Below are 20,718 nucleotides of genomic sequence, written 5' to 3'. Positions count from 1 at the left end.
TGACTTGTTCTCTAATAAACACAGGTACACAGGTATCCCTATAGTATGCTGACTTTTAATTTTTTTGAGTATATACCGGCAAGTGATATACATAGATTCATATGGTAGTTGAATTTTTAGTATTGTGAAGAACATTTTTACTTCGATTCTTGCTGTTATTTCAGAATTCTATTCAAGAGGGCTTTGCCTGTGCCTATGTACTTCAGACATTTTTCCTGTTTTATTCTGGCAGTAGCAGGTCTTACACCTTGGTCTTTCATACATTTTGGACTGATTTATTTTCAAAGTGAGAGAGATTTAGTTTTAGTCTTCTACGTATGGATATCCAGTTTTCCTACAAACGTGTGATAGGCTGTTTTATCTCCAAAGTATTTTTTGGCTCCTTTGATGAGAATCAAATGGCTGTAGTTGCATGGCTTTGTTTGTGTCTACTGTTACTCCGTTGGTTTGCATGGCTCTTTTTATGCCAACACCATGCAGTTTTTGTAACTATGGCCATGTAGCTAAATTGGGTGTCATGATGCCTCCCACCTTGTTCGTTTTGCTTAGGATTATTTGTTCTGGGTCTTTTATGTTGCCATATGTTTAAGAATTTTTTTTTATTTGTTTGTTTGCTTGGTTTGGTTTGGTTTTTTGAGACAGGATTTCCCTATCTAGTTCAGTCTGGCCCTGAACTCACTATATAGCCCAAGCTGGCCCTGAATTCGTAGCAGATCTTCCTCCCTCAGCCTCCATAGTGCTGGGATTATAGCCGTGTACTATTAGTGCCCGGCGCTATATGAATTTTAGGATTTTGATGGGGATTGATACAGACTTAATGTTGAATAGATGGAAAGTCCCTCCTGGAAAGGGGAGATGGCCCTGCTTTTAACATTTTAATAGTATCCTGCCAGTCCATTTTCTAGTGTGTTCAGTTTCTTTCCTCGAAGTTCAGTAATTGTCATTGTAGAGGTCTTTCACCTTCTTGGTTAGGTTGATTCCTAGGCGTTTTATTGTTCTTTGAAGAGACTGTGAATGGGATTGTTTTCCCGATTTCTTTCTTAGCTAGTTTATTATTGATGTATAGAAAAATTACTGGTTTTTTAATATTGACTTTGTATCCTATACTTTTTTATATTTATACTCCTATAGTTTGTAAAGCTCTTCTTCCACTTTAATTTAATAAGTGTGTATATGTGTACACATGTGTTTCTGCTTGGCAAGACAGTTTTGTGGACTAATTATTGCCAAATAAGAAATTGTCAATCTTAGGCATAGCTTAAGCGTGCTCTTACTATGTTTCTTAAGTGAATATCAAAAAGGACATACCATTTCATCTCTGACAGTTTCTTTAGTGCAAGAAAAGGAAGAAAAACACACCATCTAAGACTGTCTTTTGGAATCACATATGTCCTTTGAGTCCTGCCCTCAACCCCAAAATACTTTATTTTGGGCATAAAAAAAATCTATTTAGGAATTTTAGGCTCTAAATTTAATTATTGGAAAATGTTATAGTTGTCATAAATAGGTCTATAACTGCTTCATTGTTCAATGGAAATGTTATGAATTCTAAATTCTCTCGATAAAATTGGAAATGCATTATACTTTCTTTCTAAAATTTTGTGTTCAACTAACATTTAATTTCAGGCCCAGAAGCCTTACCTAGTACAGCGGAGAGGAGCTGAATTTGCTTTGACCACTATAGTGAAGCATTTTGGAGGTGAAATGGCAGTGAAGTTGCCACATCTCTGGGATGCTATGGTTGGCCCACTGAGGAATATAATTGATGTAAATAATTTTGGTATGCACATGTTTTTCTAAGTTTGCATTTTAACAGATTTCAGTGTGTAGCAATTAAATATATCCTTATAAGGTAAAAATGCTCCTACTTACTCATACCAGCAAGTTTTAAAATGAAAGGTTTGTGAAAACATTTATTTTTAAATTTATTTTCATTGTGCTTTGTATACTTTTTGCTTTTTCTATATTTAAAAAGATATTTGAAATGGAATACTATTTTTAACTTTGGTTCTTTGTAGTACCCCATCACTTAAATTAAAATCATGGCATTTAAACACAGCAGTTTGACTCCTATACTATTGGGAAAGTTGCTAAGCTTTTGGAGGGCTATAAATTTTTAAAAACTATTTGCCAAGTGATACAGACTTAATGTATTTGAATAGATGGAAAGTCCCTCCTGGAAAGGGGAGATAGCCCTGCTCAAGAATTGGTGAATTCTCTGCAAGTTTTTGAAGTAGCAGCAGCTTCAATGGATTCTGAACTTCATCCCTTGGTAACTATAGAATTTCTTCAAATAAACAAATGGTCTTCCTAAAAAAAAAATCTTGAGACTTGGAAAGTGTAACTAGATGTCATTCCCAGTAATTGCATTTTTATTTTATATGATGCAACTATATTCCTCCTTTATGGATAGTACAACTCTTCTGGGCTTTGTGAGCTAGATATGTGAATGATAGAAGCATTTAGTCTGAAAGCTCAGAATGTGGGGCATTTTGGAAAGGACTGATGACACCAGAGCTAGGTATAAATAAACAGAAGAAAAATCTATAGCCCTTTTCAGACAATCCTAACAGTGTAGCTCCAAGAAAGGAAGAACACAGGTAATAAGACTATTTCCAGCATAAGTATAAATGTAGAAGGAAATTACCTGCCTCAGATAAAAGTGATCAGCAGTAAAGACAGAACACTGCTTTGTGTTATTTTTTAAAAAGTATTATAAAAGAATTAGTACAGAGCAGGGAGGAAAATAGAGAATCAGCTTGTTTGCTCATAGAAGAAAGTATTATTCTTTCCCTATATCTGCATTAGGAGGCTCTCTGCAATTTATACCATCACAGAGGGTTCTGGCTTTAATTCTTTATTGCTCACTATCATATGAAGACTCATAAAAATAAATCTAGAAAATAGAGAATGAAACTTGCCTCTGTGTTTTGTAATAAGGTATGTCCTTTTACTCAAAGTTTTGCTGGTAGCCAGGCATGGTGGTACACGCCTGTATCCCCAGCACTCAGGAGGCTGAGGCAGGAGGACTGCTGCAAGTTTGAGGCCAGCCTGGGCTGCTAAGTGAGTTCAAGGCCAACCTGAACCGCATAGTGAAATCCTGTTTCAAAAAGATCCCATCCCCGTGAAAAAAACTGCCAATAAACTGGGCAGAGTGGCAGATGCCAGTAGTCCCAGCTTCTTGGGAAACTTAAGGCATAATGATTGCTTGAACCTAGGAGTTCAAGGTTTTTGTTTTTTGTGTGTGTGTTATCATTGTTTTTTTACTTACAATTAGTAAAAAAAGACAAAATCCCTCTGTGTCCACTTCCATGATTTGTAAGTTATTTTCAGCTGAATTAATAAGGCGAGTGTGTTGAGGTACTTGGCTGGCATCATTAATCTTGGTATTCCATGCAGCAGATATATAATAATGGCATGCTTTTTCGCTGTTGCAGTCATAACACCTACGATAAGCCAGAAAGTGGAAAATACCCACCAAAATGTAATACCTAAAGCTAAATCAAGAGCAGTGAATCTAGTGAATGTACATAAACCTAAACAGTTGCTTCCAAATCTAGAGGAAGCTAGTGATCTTTGGTGCCATTTTCCCAGTCTAGAGGGAGAATCTTGAAAAAGTGACTTTTCACGTCTCTTCTGTTGATTTTAGAAAGAACTGAGTATTTCTGCAGACCTAAGAGAGAATATTGAGCAGGGGAGAAGTTCTGTAACATTCCTTACTTTTCTTTTTGAAAGAGTTATAAACATTAATGTGACTTTAAGTTTTCTCTTGAGGATGCTTTGAATTATTTGGAGATACTTCTAGATTTAGAGTCACATGGCATAGGGCCATCTCTGAGTAGGAATTATTATAGTTATATTTAAACCATAGATTCCCTAGTGAATACTCTGATTGTCTTTAACTTTTTATTTGTAGTTGGTGCAGCATTTGCCTCATCTGTATATGTGCCTTCAGTATCCCAGCACTGCCGTGAGGCACATGGCTGCTCGTTGTGTAGGTGTCATGAGCAAAATAGCTACCATGGAAACAATGAATATTTTTTTGGAGAAGGTGCTTCCATGGCTTGGAGCAATTGATGACAATATCAAACAAGAGGGAGCAATTGAAGCTCTTGCCTGTATCCTTTTTTATTTTGACAAACTAGAAATTTTATTCATTTTATTAAATGATGGCTAAATTATAACTGAGTTGTTAAAACAGCACATAACTTGCTTTATTGGAGAAACTTCAAATTTTATTTTAAAGTATTTTACACTTCTTTACAATGCATTACAAACATGTTTTGTTTAGACTTTTTTATATTGAATGTTTAAAGAATTACTAATTTTAAGACAGGTTTGTAATAAGCAGAATGGATTTATGTACTTTTAAACTAGTCACCAATCTACTTATTTGGCTTATAATTAATATTTGATTAGTATTCAAGTGTTAGGTAAGTAGTGCCTACCTACTATATTCATAGGATGTTTCCAAACTTTATTCATTTCTTGAGTGTAAAACAACCAAAATGTACTGTACTATATAGCTAGAAAAAACATAGCCAAGCCTGTTAAGGAAATGGCAGCTATTCTTTACCTTGAAGTATCTGAAAGACATTTCTCAAAGCAAAGAAGATGAAGATCCGTTCAATGGAAACCTTGTTTAAAAATGCTTAAGATTATAGGAGGATTGCACTTACTAGGTGTACTCTATCCAGTTGGTGATTGTCAATATCCTGGTGGAATTAATGTTTGGTGAGTTGTGCTCCCTTAATTACCATGTGGCTCACTGTATTCTGGCATTGGCATTCCAGAAACTTTAAGGAATTTCTCTGTTTAAAACTTACTAATAAAACTTCTTCCAGCCCTTTTAAAATAATAAACATAAGGCTAGGCATAATGGCACAGGCCTATAATCCCAGCTCTCAGGAGGCTGAGGCAGGAGGATTGCTGCGAGTTCAAGGCCAGCCCGAACTGTGTAGGAAAACCCTGCCTCAAAAAAACCATAAAAAAGATAATAGACATAGTTTATAGTTTCAATCATGGGAAAACTACATCATGTTTTCAAAAGAGCAACAGTATGTAAATGCTGTTATAATGGCATCATAGTTCTTGAGTCATTCTCTTCACCCATAGTACAGATGAGAAAATGAAGTACCTCTTTAGAAATAACAGTCTTAAAGTGGGTTAATTTGTGAAAACATCGATCTCAAAACCATCTAGAAATTTCCTTAACCATGTATTCAGGTGTAATGGAACAACTGGATGTGGGTATTGTTCCATATATTGTCCTGTTAGTTGTTCCTGTGTTAGGAAGAATGAGTGACCAGACAGACAGTGTGAGATTCATGGCTACACAGTGCTTCGCAACACTAATTAGACTCATGCCACTTGAGGTAAGTTGAAGATACTTGGTTTGTTAATTTAAAGAACATACCAGCTTTTAAAAAAGCATTCTTTAAAAATGTTAATGTTATATGCATTAAGCTTTTAATACTTTAATAGGTACTTTTTTAAAAAATCACAGTTTTAATTTAAAACAACAGTGAATACTCATTGATGCTATTCTAGAAATGTAAATGTTCTAAAGTTTCTCTGTGCCAAAGTGTAAAATGAAAGGTAAGTTTGCAATAGTAATTAAAACCATAAAAAGCAAGTGGAATTTCTGTGGAAGTATGTCACAAAACTAAAATACTCACGTTGAAACATGTTGGAGTACATTCATGTGGTAGAAATAGTATGTGTGGCCAGTGCAGGAAATAGAAGTGTCTTGAAGCAAGAGACAAGCCTGTATCCTGCCACCAGGCAGCTTGTAATATTTTCATGGGATTGATGTAATTCAGGAAATAGATATATATGTTGTCCATGCTCCAGGATGTATCAGTACTTTTTATTGTGCAGTAGCATTCCATTATATAGATATATAACATTTTGTTTATCTGTTCATCAGTTGACTGGTGTTTGGATTGTTTCCAGTTTTTGACTATTATGAATAACTCTACTGTGAACACTTTATTCACAATATATGTTCATTGACATATGTTTATTTACAATATGTTCATCTACTATGAACACAGCACACTTAAAAGTTTTTGAGACAAGCTTTGTGTATCTCAGACTAGCCTTGAACTCACTATTCATTCCAGGCTGGTCTCAGACTTGCAGTGATCCTCCTGACTCAGCCTCTGGAGTGCTGGGATTACAAGTGTGCACCACGATTCCTGGCATTTACTGTATAAATAGTGTTTTCATATACTGTATGAAAAGTGTGGGTATTTATTGCTTTTAAGTAAATAGCTGAATGAAATTGCCAAGTCACATAGTAAGTGTAACTTTTAAGGTAAACTTCAAACTATTCCAAATAAATGTACCATTTTACATTCCTACCACCAGGTATGAGTATAGCTTGGATAGCTTATTTTAAAAAATGTGGCTGTATCAGATCAAATTGAAGACACACATCCTCGTGACCAAGCAAATCCATTCTATATATATAACCTACAGAAACTCAACACATGTGCCAAGATACATTTTCAAGAATATTTATTACAGGATTATTTAGAATAGTCTAAAATTGGAAACCTCTCAGATATTGACAAACAGTAGATAATGTATTTAACTTGTAGACTGTCATATTTTAACAAAAATAAACTGCAGACATATACAATAATATTGATAACTTTAACATAGGGTTCTACTTTTATGAAGTTGAACACACAGAATAAAAGTACAAAGAAAAGAAACAAAGAAATTACCATAGATGTCAGTCAAGTGATTTCCTTTGGGGGGAAAAGGAGGTGCTTTATGATTGCTAAGGAGCTTTATCAAATTATTCAGTTATCATATATTTCCCTGCATACATATTTTATGTCACACTAAAAGTATTAAAGTAACAAGTATAACAAAAAAAAAAAAATACTAGACCAGTGTATCAAAGACTTTGGTATCATTTCCAGAATTTCCAAATACATACTATATTCAGTGTAGTCAGCATGCTGTGCAGTAGATCTATAGGTCATATTCATCCTAAATGAAATCTTGTACTTCAACCAACATCTCCCATTTTTTTTCCCATATTTTCCCTCCCAGCAACCCCTTGAACACCACCATTCTACTCTCTGCTTCTCTGTTCGTTTCACTTTTTTAGATTTCACATGTGATTGAGATCATGCAGTATCTTTCTGTCCCTAGTTTATTGTACTAAACAGTATCCTCCAGGTTCATCCATGTTGTAGTAAATAAAAGAATTTCATTTTGTGTGTGTGTATTAATCGTATTTTTTAAAGAGTTTTACCTGTTCTATCTTCCTGCAGATTTAATGTTTCTGTTCTAATATTTAGATTTTTTATCCATTTCGAATTCAGTTTAGTGCATGGCAAAAGATATGGATCCAGTTTTAATCTTTGGCATGTCCAGAGCCAGTTTTTCCAGCACCATTTATTAAAGAGGCTGTCTTTTTTTGAGTGAATGTGTTTGCATCTTGGTCAGAAATAAGGTGGCCTGGTATGTTGGGAGCTGTTTCTGCATCTTCTAATCTGTTCATTGATCTTTGGGTCTGTTTTTTTTTTTTTTTTTGCCAATACCGTGCTGTTTTTATCACAGTAGCTTTATAGTATAATTTCAAGTCAGCCATTGTGATGGCCCTCCCTTGCCTTTGTAGTCTAGAATTGCCTTTGCTGTTCTAAGTCTTTTCTGGTTCCAAATGAATTTTAGGATTGTTTTCTCTTATTCTGTGAGATATGCTGTTGGAATTTTGATTGGAATTGCATTAAATCTGTATAATAGTGTTGGAAGTATGGCCATTTTCACTATATTGGTTCTTCCTGCCTAAGAGCAAGGGATAACTTTACATTTTCTGATACCTTCTTCAAATCTCCTTGTTCAGAGAGTATATAGTTTTCAATGTAGAAGTCTTTTATATCCTTCATTAGATTGATTCCTAGGTATTTCATTTCTTTGGATGCTGTTGTGATGTTACAGCAGAAATTTCCCTGGCACAAATTGGGCTGTATTCCACAAGTGACCCAAGTCTATTGAGAACAAAACCAGAGTTTAATTTGAGGCTAGCCATCCTCACTTCCCTTGCCAATCTGGAAGCGGGCAATGGCTAACTTTGTTTCACCTTATATACATTTTGGTTTCCATTGGCAACAGATTGGGATGTTACATTTGCTGACCCCGGTGGGCATATGGTGTTTCTCTCATCCTGTTGGACCCCAGGTCAGTTGCAGGTCGCATGTCTAACCATGATAGGTGCTTCCCCCATTATATTCCATTTGTCTCCTTTTTTACAACCTATGCATTCCTTTAGGGTTACAATGTTTACCTAGGGCCAGGAGATGGAATTGCCCAGTCAGGGTCACGGAGGGTTACCTAGGCCTAGGCACCCCCTTATCTTGGGGAGACATTCCTGGGCAGTGTTGATTTTGAGAATTAGCTGTTATACTATCCCGGGAGGCTTCCCAGGCACCATGCAGGCTTTTACCAAAACTGTTTTATCTAAAATAATATGTTAAGATTCATTGCCCCCTACAGTGACAAGTGTTGTTTCCCTAATTTCTCTCTCAGTGAGTTTGTTATTCATGTACAGGAAGGCTGTTATTTTTCAAGTGTTGACTTTGTATCCAGCTATGCTACTGAATTTATTTATTAAATCTAGCAGTTTGGGGCTGGAGATGTGGCTCAGTGGTAGAGTTCTTGCCTTATGTGCACAAAGCCCTGGGTTTGATCCCCAGCAACAACCACCCCACCCCACCCCCCCGCAAAAAAACAAATCTAGCAGTTTTTTTTAGTGGAGTTTTGGGGGTCTTCTTTGTAGAATAGTTTCTTATCTATGTCATCCACAAATAATGATAGTTTAACTTCTTCCATTCCATTATTTTTCTTTCTTTCTCTTATCTAATTGCTCTGGCTAAAGTTTCTGGGACTGTGTTGAATAAGAGTGGAGACAGTGGACATTCTTGTCTTGTTCCTGATTTTAGAGTGAAAGCTTTCAGTTTTTGTCTATTTAGTATGCTGTTGGCTGTTGGTTTGTCATAGATGGCTTTTATCAGATTGAGATAAAGACCATCTATTCCAATTTCTATAGGGTTTTCATCATGAATGGGTTTTAGACTTTGTCAGAAGTTTTTCTGCATCTATTGAGATGATCATATGGTTTTTGTCCTTGGCTCTATTAATATGGTATTATGGTTTGTGTCTGGGTGTCCCCCCCAAAACCTCATGCAGTCATCAGGTGGGCTTCTAGAGTTTATGATTGATTCATGGTCCAGTGCTACAAGTATGGATATGAGTGCTCCACCTGCCCTGAGGTAGATAGTTTGCATACAGTGTAAGGGATGGAAAGAGGCGGCTTGCCTCTACTCCTCCCCTTTGCTCTTGTTGCTTTTGCTGTCTCCCACCACCGTGCACTGTTGCCCTCTGCCATGTGCCACTCTGCCTTGGAGCCAGCCAAGTATGGGCTGAAACCTCCACAGATTGTTAGCTAAATAAACCTTTCCCTCTTTAATTTGGGTGTCAAGTATTTTGTCTCAGCAATGAGAGAAAAATAACAAAGATATATGGTATATTACATTTATTGATTTATATATCCCTGCACCCCTGGGATGAATCCCACTTGGTCATGGTGTATAATCTTCTCGATGATGTGTTGCATTCTGTTTTCCAGTATCTTATTGAGGATTTTTGTATCTATATTCATTAGGGAGATTGACCTGTAGTTCTCTTTCTTAGTTGGGCCCTTCTCCAGTTTTGGTATCAGGGTAATAGTTGCTTCCAGGAATAAATTTGGGAATACTGTTTCCCTTTCAATTTCATTAAAGAGTTTGAGAAGTAGTGGTGTTAGGTCTTCTCTAAATGTCTTGTAGAATTCAGCAGCAAATCAATCCATCAGGGCCTGGGTTTTTCTTTGTTGATAATTTTTTAATTACACCTTTGATTTCATTGATTGATATTGCTTTATTTATGATTAAATATATTCTTGATTCAGCTTTGGTAATTCATATGTATCAAGGAATCTGTCCATTTCTTTTGCATTTTCCATCTTACTAGAATACAGGTTCTCAAAATAGGTATAGATGATCTTCTGGATTTATGCAGGGTCCATTGTGATTTTACCCTTTTCATTCCTAATTGTGTGGATTTGAGTTTTTCCTTTTTTTGATAAAGTTGGCTAAGGGTTTGTTGTTTTTACTTACTCTTTGAAAGAACCAATTTTTCATTGATTCTTAGTAGTGTTTTCTTAGTATACAGTGCACTAATTTCTGCTCTGATCTTTATAATTTCCTCCCTTGTATGAGCTTTTTCTGTGCAAGTTTGAAGTTCACCATTAAGTTGTCTATTTGTGCTTGCTCTCTTTTCCTGATATGGGTATTCACTGCTATAAATTTCCCTCATAGGACTGCTTTCATTGTGTCCCATAAATTCCAGTATATTGTACTGTCATTATCATTTAATTGTGGAAGCTATCTAATTTCTTCTTTAATTTTATCTGTGACCTATTGGTTGTTCAGGATGGTGCTATTTATTTTCCATGTGTTTATGAAGTTCTTGTGGTTTCTTTTGCCATTCATTTCCAATTTCATTGCACTGTGGTCTAATAATATGCATGGAATAATTTCAGTTCCTTTGCATTTAACTAAGCATATTCTGTGAGCTAGTATGTGGTCTGTTTTGGAAAACATCCCATGTACAGCTGACATGAATGTGTATTCTGATGTTGTGGGATGGAACACTGTAGACATCTACTAAGTCCATTCATTCAAAAGTTTGGTCCAATTCTAATATCTCATTGTTGATTTTTTTGTCTAGTTGATCTGTCTTTTTGTGACAGTGGGTTATTGAAATCCCCCAATACAGTTGTATTAGTGTTTATTTGATCTTTCATGCCTGTTAATATTAATTTGTTGCATTTATATTTATGATTCTTATCTCTTCCTCTTGGATTGTTCCCTTTACAAGGACGTAGTCTTGCTTGAAATTTACTTTGTCTGCAAACAGAATAGCTACCTCTGCTTTTTTCTGGGTTCCTATGGCATAGACTATTGTTTCCATCCTTTGACTTTCAGTCTATGAATTTCTTTTTGAATTAATTGTGTTTCTTGTATGCAGCATATTGTTGGGTCTTGCTTCTTGATGCATTCTGCGAGTCTGTATTTTTTTATTGGTGAATTGAGACCATTAACATTGATGGTTATACTTGATACATAATGACTTATCCTTGTCATATTTTTTTCCTGTTTTGGCTCCCCCTCTTTTTCTTTCTCCCTCCCTCCGTTTACTTGTTTGCCTTGGCTAGTGGATTCCTTCTGTTGGGGTTGATGGGATTGTAGTCCTTGTTTCCTTTTTCTAGAATGTCCTTCAAAAACATTTTGGAGTGCTGGTTTAGTGGTCATAAATCTCCTCAGATATTCTTTGTCATGGAAGTATTTTATTTCTCCATCAGTTTTGAAAGATAGTTTTGTGGAGTATATCAGTCTGGGCTAAAGGTTGTTTTCCTTTAGAGCTTGAAATACTTCATTCCAAGCTTTCCTCAGCTTGAAGATTCATGCAGAGAAGTCAGCTGTGATTATGGTGGGCTTTCTTTTATAGGTGATTTGTTTCCTTTCCCTAATATCCTTTAAGATTCTATTCTTGTGTTCAGTTTCTGGAATGTTGACTGTGATATGCCTGACTAGATTCTTTTTGATCATGGCTACTTGGAATTCTACGTGACTCACAAACTGTGTGTCAAATTCTTTTTCCCTACCAGGGAAGTTTTCTGCCATGATGTCTGTGAAGTTTTTGTTTTATATCATTGCTATTTCCTGCTTTTCCATTGACTCCATGTAATCTTAAATTCATCTTCTTTGCCTCATGTAGCAGCTGCTGGAGTGATTTCTCATGTTCCCTTGCTATTTTTAAGAAATCTTTCTTTTCATGATCACTAACTATTAGCCTGTCTTCTATATTTGAGATCCTGTCCTCTCATTGGCTTATCCTGCTGTGGATACTTTCAGTGGCATTTTTATTCTCCTGGATATCTGTTTGAATCTGCCTTTATGGATTCCATTTCTGTCCTTGCTGAGAATTCATGGCTTCTGTAATTCTTAAAAACTCCTCTTTTTTTTTTTTTTTTTATTTGTATCTGCTGTAGAGTCACTAAGCATGGTTTTCATTGTGGACATCATCTATTCAGTTATCTGAGAAATTATTTCTAATTTCATTTTTTTCTAGCGCCTCATTCAATTGCTTTGTTGTTATCACTTCAGAGAAGGATGGTGGGTGGCTTTCAGATTGTTCCTCCTCATTACCCCCTGGGTTTGCCTTTGGTGACCTGGATGTCTGGGGTTGTCTCTTGTCTAAGTGTCTTCTCATTTTCTTTTTCTTCTTTTTTTCTTTTTCTTTTTTTTAGTTTAATTCCTGGGGTGATGCTTGTAAATTGCCTATGGTGGGTTGCTTTATTGCTAGCATTTTGAACTTTTAGGAAACAACTACCTCTTCTAGGTATCTTCCAGGTTTAGCTGAGTTCTGGGGTTTTGAGTCTGTTGCAATATTCTGCCTCTTCAATTTGTTGGGAATGAGAAGTTGGTACTTGCTTGGCCCAACCCCTGGTTCTCTGGCACTGACCCACAGTATTTTCTATGACCCTTAGTCAATCTCAGTCTTGGAATACTAGGAAAAATAACTATTTAGAATAATTATGTCCCTTTTGGCTAAAGTGTTACCATCAGCAATAACAATAGCGTCAAACACAGCCTAGAAATTGCAAACTATGGTAACTATTAATTTGCCAACTTTAACTGTATGAACTACATTTGTGATTATATAACAAAATGTGAAACAAACCAGAAAATTATATGCAGTATATAACTCCTTAATACATCAATTTTTCCCTCAGGGGTTAAAATTTAAAAGGGGTTAGTGAGAAAATAGAACTAGAAGAAGAAAAGATTAGAAGTAAGGCTGGAGGACAAAGTGGGTTTGGGAAACTGGTGCAGAAGACCAGAAGGAAAGAAGGAAGAGATAAAAAGAACAGAATAGAGCAAAAACCAGGAAGAGGCTAGAAACTGTGTTCACTCTCATATAAAGACAAGATCAAACAGTGGAGAGAAAAAGAAAAAAACCAATGAGAAAAAGTACACTTTCAGGTTTCTCTCTGTTGTCACTGGTAGACAACATGTGGAGACAAAGCCCATATCCATGTTGATATATCCCAGCAGTACCTTTTTGGTGGGCAGTGGATAATCTCAGTGAGCCTTTGCCTTCTGGCCAAGACCAGACCCTTTTGGCCTGCAGTCACCAGCACAACTTCCACAGCCTTCCATGGAACCCTGCTGGGAGTTGCTAAATGAAGCCTGCACCTGCTCTGAGTTCTGAGCTCAGCTTGCTCCTCTCCAAGATGGCTCCCAGCCAGTTGTTCTCTCTCACAGGACAACTGAGCCCTCAGCACTCACTGCCAACTAATGGGAGTCCTTCATATCCACTATCCTCCAGTGCTGTGTCTCTCCATGGAGGCCTTGGGTCAGTACCAGTCACCGGGTGTCCACACATTTGAATTGCTTCTCGGAGTCCCGTCTCAGGGAAAAGGCACTGCCAGTTACCTCCTCCTTCTTTGATGTTTCTCTCTTCACTCACTCTGTGGGCTTCAATTCATGCTTTAGATCCTTCCTGGGTCCAGCAGCCACACTTTGATCCTTCTTATCTTCCTCAAGTTGCTATATTTCAGCATCTAGGTGGCAACACTCAGATTCTTTTTCTGCTGCTTACCACTCCACCATCTTGATGCTCCTCCTCATTGTTTTTTAAGACTGAATATAATTCCATTCTATGCCACAGTTTCTTTATCCATTCAGTCATTGATGGACACTTAGGTTGATTCTAAATATCAGCCACTAGGAATACTGCTGCAATTAACATTTGAGTGAAGGTTTTTCTTTAACATACTGTTTATTCATTGCTTTTGGCTACCTATCCAGAAGTAGGATTGTTGGATATATGGTAATTCTATTTTTAATTTTTTGAGGAAGCTTTTTTTTTATTTTCCATATTGGCTATACTCATTTACATTCTTACATACACCCAGTAAGGAGTCCCTTTTTTTCATATCCTTCCCTGAATGTTTTGTCTTTTTTTATAATGGTTATCAAAAAAAAAAAAAAAAAAAAATGTCATCCTAGTATGTGTGAGCTTATATTTCATAGAACTTTTACTTGGTACTTTCCTAATGATTAATGATGCCGAGCATCTTTTCTTATATGTTGGTATCTTAGTTACTTTTCTTGTCATACAATACCCAACGTCTACAAATTAAGGAGGGGAGGTTCCTTTTGGCTCACAATTTGTAGAGGCTTCAGTCCACAGTCAACTGGCTCCAAGGCAAAAGGAGAAAGAGCTCATGATGTGGTGGCAGCAAGCAGAGAGAGATCAAGAGGAAGGAGGGAGATAGATCCTTCCAGGCCAGGCCCCCCAGTGACCACCTCCTGTAATCAAGCTTCACTTATGAACATCACATTTAGCTGCAAATTCAGTGGACTAATATGCCTCCATGATCCAGTCACCTCCCCAGAGCCCCACCTATGAGTACCTCAGGTGCATCCAGACACAAAGCGTAACACTTGGGCCATTTGTGTATCTTCTTTTGAGAAATATTTCTTCAGGTCCTTTGTCCATTTAAAAATTTGATTATTCCTGTTCAGTTTTGGGGGTTCCTTATTTATTTTGAGTATTAACTTCTGATCATGTATATGGTTTATAGACATTTTTTCCCATTCTATATAGGTTGTCCCTTCCGTCTGTTGATTGCTTCCTTTGCTCTGCAGAATCTTTTTGGTTTGATGCAGTGTCATTTATCTGTGTTTGCTTTTGTTTCTTGTGGTTTTGGGGTTATATATTAAAAAAATTAAACAGACCACCATCTGTTTCCTTATGTTTTATTCTAGTAGTTTTAGTTTCCAGTCTTATGTTTAAGTCTGCTACAGTTGGGACATAGTTTCTATCCCCAAGAACTCATGTTTTGGAAGCTTGGCTCCCACTGTGGTGACATTATGCACACTTGCAGTCTCAGCACTTTGGGAGGCAGAGGCAGAAAGGTCCCAATTTTTAGTCCCTCCTGGGCAATTTAGTAACACCTTGTCTCAAAATTGAATGAAAGAATGAATGAATAAGTAAATAAATAGATGGACAGGCTGGGTAATTGTGTGAAGACCCTGGGTTCAATCCCCAGGACAGTACAAAAATTTTTTTTTAAATTAAAAAAAGAGAGAGCATGTAGTGGGATATCCTTAATATCATTGGGGTCACCACCTCTAGGATTAAGGTAGTTTTTATGGGTCCTTGAGTTCTCAGTAGGTAGTGTGCTGTTTTAAGAATGCACCCAGTTCCTGAATCATTCTGTTGCTTCCTGTCTTGAGATATCCCACCCACTCCCATCATGGTGCCATGTGCCATGAGCTCTTCACGAGCGCCAAGCCAATAGCTGGCATTATTTCCATGAACCTCCAAAACTGTGAGCTAAGTAAACCTCTTTTTACTCAGCCTCAAGTTACCAGTTTCATTCATTCATTCTCATGTGCCATATAAATGGGAGATCTTTCCATTTATTGGTCTCCTTTAATTTCCATCATTGTTTTATGATTTTCAGTCTGTAGGTCTTTCTTTTCCTCGGTAAGTTTATTCCTAAATATTTTTTATAATACTATTATAAGTGAAATTGTTTTTCTGACTTTTTTTTGGTGGGGGGTGGTTTCCAGTACCTTGAATCAAACTCACAACCTTGTGCTTGCCAGGCAGGTGCTGTGCCGCTGAGCTAAACCCCCAGCCCCTTGATTTCTTTTTTTGGATAGATCATTATTAGTATCATGATGTGATATTCCTGAAAACTTAAAAACCCCAAAGGGCATCTGTTTCTAATCTCTTCTGTGATAGAAATTATTACTGGAAAATTTTTTAAATAATTCACTTACAAAAGAGTAAATTACTGTGTTACTATATTTAACTTTTTTGATGAGAAATAACTTTTCTAAAACAACAGCATGTAGAGTTTCATATTTTTGCAAATCTCTTATGACTGGCCTAATGGTATGTAATTAGATTCTCCTACTTGGGCATACAGTCTCTTGTAGTGTTGTTTAGGTTGATGTATATGCTATGAAAAAAGCCCAGTTTCACAGATACACATAGTTAGAAAGGGAATAGTATTTTTAGTAACTTTTTCATAGCTTTTTTAAAAAAACTGTGGATATTCTTTGATCAACAGCATACTCAAACTCAAAAAAAGAATGCTTGTTAAATGTTCTGTATAGCCAGGGGTGGTAGCACACATCTGTAATCCTAGCACTTGGGAGGCTGAGACAGGAGGATTGCTGCTATAAATTCAAGTCTAGCCTGGGCTATAAACTGAGTTCAAGGCCGGCCTGACTACATAGCAAGACCCTGTCTCAAACAAAAACTGTGCAGTATAGAATCTAAAGTCCTATCAAAGGACTTCAGACCTTCTTTCATTAAAATTCCTTGGCTTATCTTGCACTTACATGGATTCTTACCCATGCATATTTTGCAAAATTACACATTGGTCATTTGGGAAATACTGATTCACCAAGTTATGCAAATCTATCACAAGTTGACAATTTCATCACATAAATTTTTAAAAATGATGTTTTCTAATATCACCAGTAGACCAAAAAGACCTACTCCCCCAAAAAGCCTAGCTGGGCATGGTGGTGCATGCCTGTAATCCCAGCATTTGAGAGGCTGAGACAGAAGGATCACTGCAAGTTCGAAGCCAGCCTGGGCTACAAAGTGAGTTCTAGGACAGCCTGAACTGCATAGTGAAACCCTGTCTCAAAATGACAAAAAAAGAAAAAAACACAATAGAAGATAAGTTTTAAATATTGACACCCTTCTCTGGGGAACTTGCATTTTATCAGTGATATCAGGTTACTAGATCAGTTGTTTTTTTTTTGAACGACAGGTTTATTTTGAAAAAGTGTCAACCTGATACCTAGATCAGAATACTCTTAGTTGGGACTGTGGGTTTAGCTCAGTGGCACAGTGCCTGCCTGGAAAGCACGAGGTCATGAGTTCGATTCCTGGTGCCAGAAAAAAACAAACAAACAAAAACAATGACAACAACAACAAAAAGAATACTTGTAGTTATTAGCTCTTTCAAGTAAAATATTCCATAAAAAATGACTTAAGTTAATGAACATTCTGTCTCCACAGAGAAAATTTGTTTAAATATTATAATAATTATATGATGATCCAAATTTAACAATCATAAACATTAATTTTAAAGAGTAAAGACAGATCGGTGAGTAATGAAACATAAGATTGGATATAATCAGGACAGATCTGTGCATGTGTGTAGTTTATCAGGGAAATTTTTAAGAATATGGAAGACGGGATTATTTTTTAAAAAATAGCTAGCTTATCATACAGTTTAAACCATCTCACAAGTGCTTTTCTTCAGTATATTGTATTTGACAAGTAGCAGAAATGCTTTCTGTATATTTCACATTTTGGCTCACAGTGTTAAAAAGATAGGTTGAGATTGCATAACAATCATTTTTACTGCTTTATTTAGAATATTCCTAAGTGAAACTAGTATTTTTTTTTTAATGCTAGCTCATAGCTGTGAGGAATACAATGATTAGTCATTTTATTTTGTATTACACATTGTATGTTGTGTTACACATTTTGATGCCATTGCCTTGACTCTGAGGCACAAGCAGTTTTGCCCACAAAACTTGGAACAAAATTTTTAAAAATAATGCCTTTTCATTATGAAATAGTATTGGAAGCCTGGGGTTTGATTCCCAATGCTCCAAAAATAAAGAGTAAGTTGTTATTAAAATTATTATGAAATGGTAGAAAAGGTCTTTGGGATCCCTAGGAGCCTTGCAGACTACATTTTAAGGTCCAAACCCAAGGACACCAGAATACTAAAATTGAGAAGCTCCGTAACAGTATGTCATTTAAAATAAACTATAACTTTATTGGCTATTTTATCCAAGAATGGATAGTGCGGGAAAATTCAGTTGTGGTTGTAGGGTGTTTTTGCTGGGTTTTTTGGTTTTGTTTTTTTTTTTGGTTTTTTTTGGAGAGAAGATCTCACTCTGTAACCCCGGCTGGCATTGAACTCACAGTGATCCTCTTGCTTCAGCCTCCTAAGTACTGGGATCACAGGCATTCCCCACCACACCTGGCTTGGTTGTATGTTTTTAAAAATACCTCAGATGTGTTTTCTTAGCCCAATTCAGGCACTCTTAATATTCATCAAATTCTTTACACTCATTTAAGCCTTTTAAAATATACTATCTTTAATTAATTTTTTTCTGTGTATTTATGTTTTTAAGAATTGAAATTATTTGATACATCTGAGGGTGAAAAATTGTGAGTAAATACTTTTAATACATTTTAAAAAATCATTTTAGGCAGGCATTCCAGACCCTCCAAACATGTCAGAAGAATTAATCCAATTGAAAGCTAAAGAGCGACACTTTTTGGAGCAATTGTTAGATGGAAAAAAGTTAGAAAATTATAAAATCCCAGTACCAATCAATGCTGAACTAAGAAAATATCAACAGGTAAGTTTTGTACTTATTTTATAAATGCAAAGTTACTTTTCTTTTTGAATGGACCTTACAGAGTTTTTAAGATTGATTTAATAAAGTCTTCTACTTTGTGTCTTGTATCCACTTGTTTGTCTTTTGCTTATGTAAAGATTTTTGGTCTGTACAAAATGTTTTTTACAAGAAATAAATTTTTTATCTGTTCACATTTATATTTTCTCTCTCCCTAACCTTATAGGATGGTGTGAACTGGTTAGCATTTCTCAATAAGTATAAACTTCATGGAATTCTGTGTGATGATATGGGTTTAGGAAAAACTTTACAGTCCATCTGCATTCTAGCAGGAGATCATTGTCACAGGTAATTAACTTTATTATTAAATAAGGTTTCCCGATTGTGAAAACTGTGAACAAGCTTGTTAATTTATGTTTTGCTTTTGTAAAGGGCCCAGGAATATGCAAGATCAAAATTGGCAGAATGTATGCCACTTCCTTCCTTGGTGGTTTGTCCACCAACACTAACAGGTCACTGGGTAGATGAAGTAGGTAAATTTTGCTCCAGAGAATATCTTAATCCATTGCATTATACTGGACCTCCCACTGAAAGAATAAGGTAGGTCTCTACACCAATAACAAATGTTTAAACTTTTAAATGGTTTGGAAAATTAAAGTTTATTAAAAATGAATTTGAGCTAGCTTTTTTTGGTGGTAAGGCATAGAAACTTACTTTATCTTTTTTAAGAAATTTGAGTATTTGGAAAGGGATCATTAATGAAGCTTAGCAAAATTCAGGCACTTTGGTGCCGGAGATGTAGGTCATTGGTACAGTTCTTGACTAGCATGCACTAGGCCGGTGCTGATGAAGCTTTTAGAGCTTTCAGTGATATCAGTAGCCTGCTGCAGTGTGCATGCTATAGGTTACCCACCACCACACAGGGCCTTGGCTTCTAAGTAGGACATCTTTTATGTTCCTAACCACAATGAAAGCTCATCTTTTAAAGCATGGCTAGTAGTCATAGGTTGCTACCCTTCTGTATTAGCTAATATTATTGGCTAATATTGCTGAATAACTTTGACATTTTCAGTTTTATACTCAAATAAGCACATACTAGTGAGGCATTATTTTAAGCATTTTATGTATCTGTAAAGTTGTGTAGTCTCAGTCATCAGTATACTACTAATGCAGTTTGGAGATATGGAAATTAAGACACAAGGCTGGTATCCAAGCGTTTGAATACAGGCAGCTCAAAAACTGCACTCTTTTTTTTTTTTTTCCTCCCCCTTGAGGCAGTCTTGCTGTGTAGTCCAGCCTGGCCTTGAACTTGTTATGGATCCCAGGCTGGCCTCACTCTCTCAGCAATCCTCTTGCCTCAGCCTCCCAAATGCTGGGGTTAAAGGAATGTGCCACCATGTCCAGCAAAAACTTGCACTCTGGTGCATTTTACTGTAATGTCTCATAGTTAGAATTCATTCATTTACAAGAGATCGGAATTCCGGTTCCCGGTACCGGAGAAAAACCAAAAAAAAAAAAAAAAGAGATCGGAATTCAACTCTAAATTAGGTGAACAAGGAAATTTACTACATTAATTTCAGAACTTTAGAAGTGGATTCTTACTTTTAAGTATATCATAATACACTGATTTGTTCTTTCTCCCCACACATAACATGTTATATTGATCTCTCCTGGACTTTAGTTGGATAAGATCACCACTGGCAGTCAAAGGCTTACAAGTCTCCTAGGTTGGCAAATATAATAAACAGATCGTCCCTTTCCCATCAGGCATATTTATACATATGATTTATGTAAGAGATGACTCACTTGCCTATGCCTCCCAAACTAGCTTTTGTGGTCAGACCATGAAATACTGTGAATGGACTAGGCATGGTGGCATATGCCTGTAATTCCAGCACTTGGGAGGCCGAGGTAGGAGGTTCACCTTAAATTTGAGGCCAGCCTGGGCTACATAGTGAGTTCAAGCCCAGCCTGAATTACGTAGTGAGACCCTATCTCAACAACAAAAATTGTGAATAGCAATATTGGTTCTGGGGCTGGGGACTTAGCTCAGCGGCAAAAGCGCCTGCCTGGCAAGCACAAGGTCGTGAGTTCGGTTCCCAGTACCGGAGAAAAACAAAAAAAAAAAAAAAATATTGGTTCTAATGCTTCATCTTTTTGTTAATTATGGGGACATGTG

The 20,718-nt window shown here is 36.5% G+C and overlaps 1 protein-coding gene across 1 annotated transcript in view; it reads left to right on the top strand.

Moving 5' to 3' along the window:
- Positions 1 to 20,718, top strand: part of Btaf1 (BTAF1 RNA polymerase II, B-TFIID transcription factor-associated, 170kDa) — a gene marked incomplete in the record, with an annotated part of 110,688 nt that overhangs the window by 71,791 nt on the left and 18,179 nt on the right. Inside the window, 7 exon segments of the mRNA XM_013514876.1 lie at positions 1,627 to 1,780; positions 2,163 to 2,272; positions 3,917 to 4,118; positions 5,227 to 5,375; positions 18,390 to 18,542; positions 18,766 to 18,887; positions 18,972 to 19,139. Coding sequence (XP_013370330.1) covers positions 1,627 to 1,780; positions 2,163 to 2,272; positions 3,917 to 4,118; positions 5,227 to 5,375; positions 18,390 to 18,542; positions 18,766 to 18,887; positions 18,972 to 19,139 — 1,058 coding nt within the window.

This window comes from Chinchilla lanigera, unplaced genomic scaffold, assembly GCF_000276665.1.
Source record: "Chinchilla lanigera isolate Chin_1 unplaced genomic scaffold, ChiLan1.0 scaffold00024, whole genome shotgun sequence".
In the NCBI taxonomy this organism is placed as follows: Eukaryota; Metazoa; Chordata; class Mammalia; order Rodentia; family Chinchillidae; genus Chinchilla; species Chinchilla lanigera.
The sequence above is the reverse complement of the archived record's forward strand: the minus strand, read 5'-3'. Positions and strand labels throughout refer to the sequence as shown.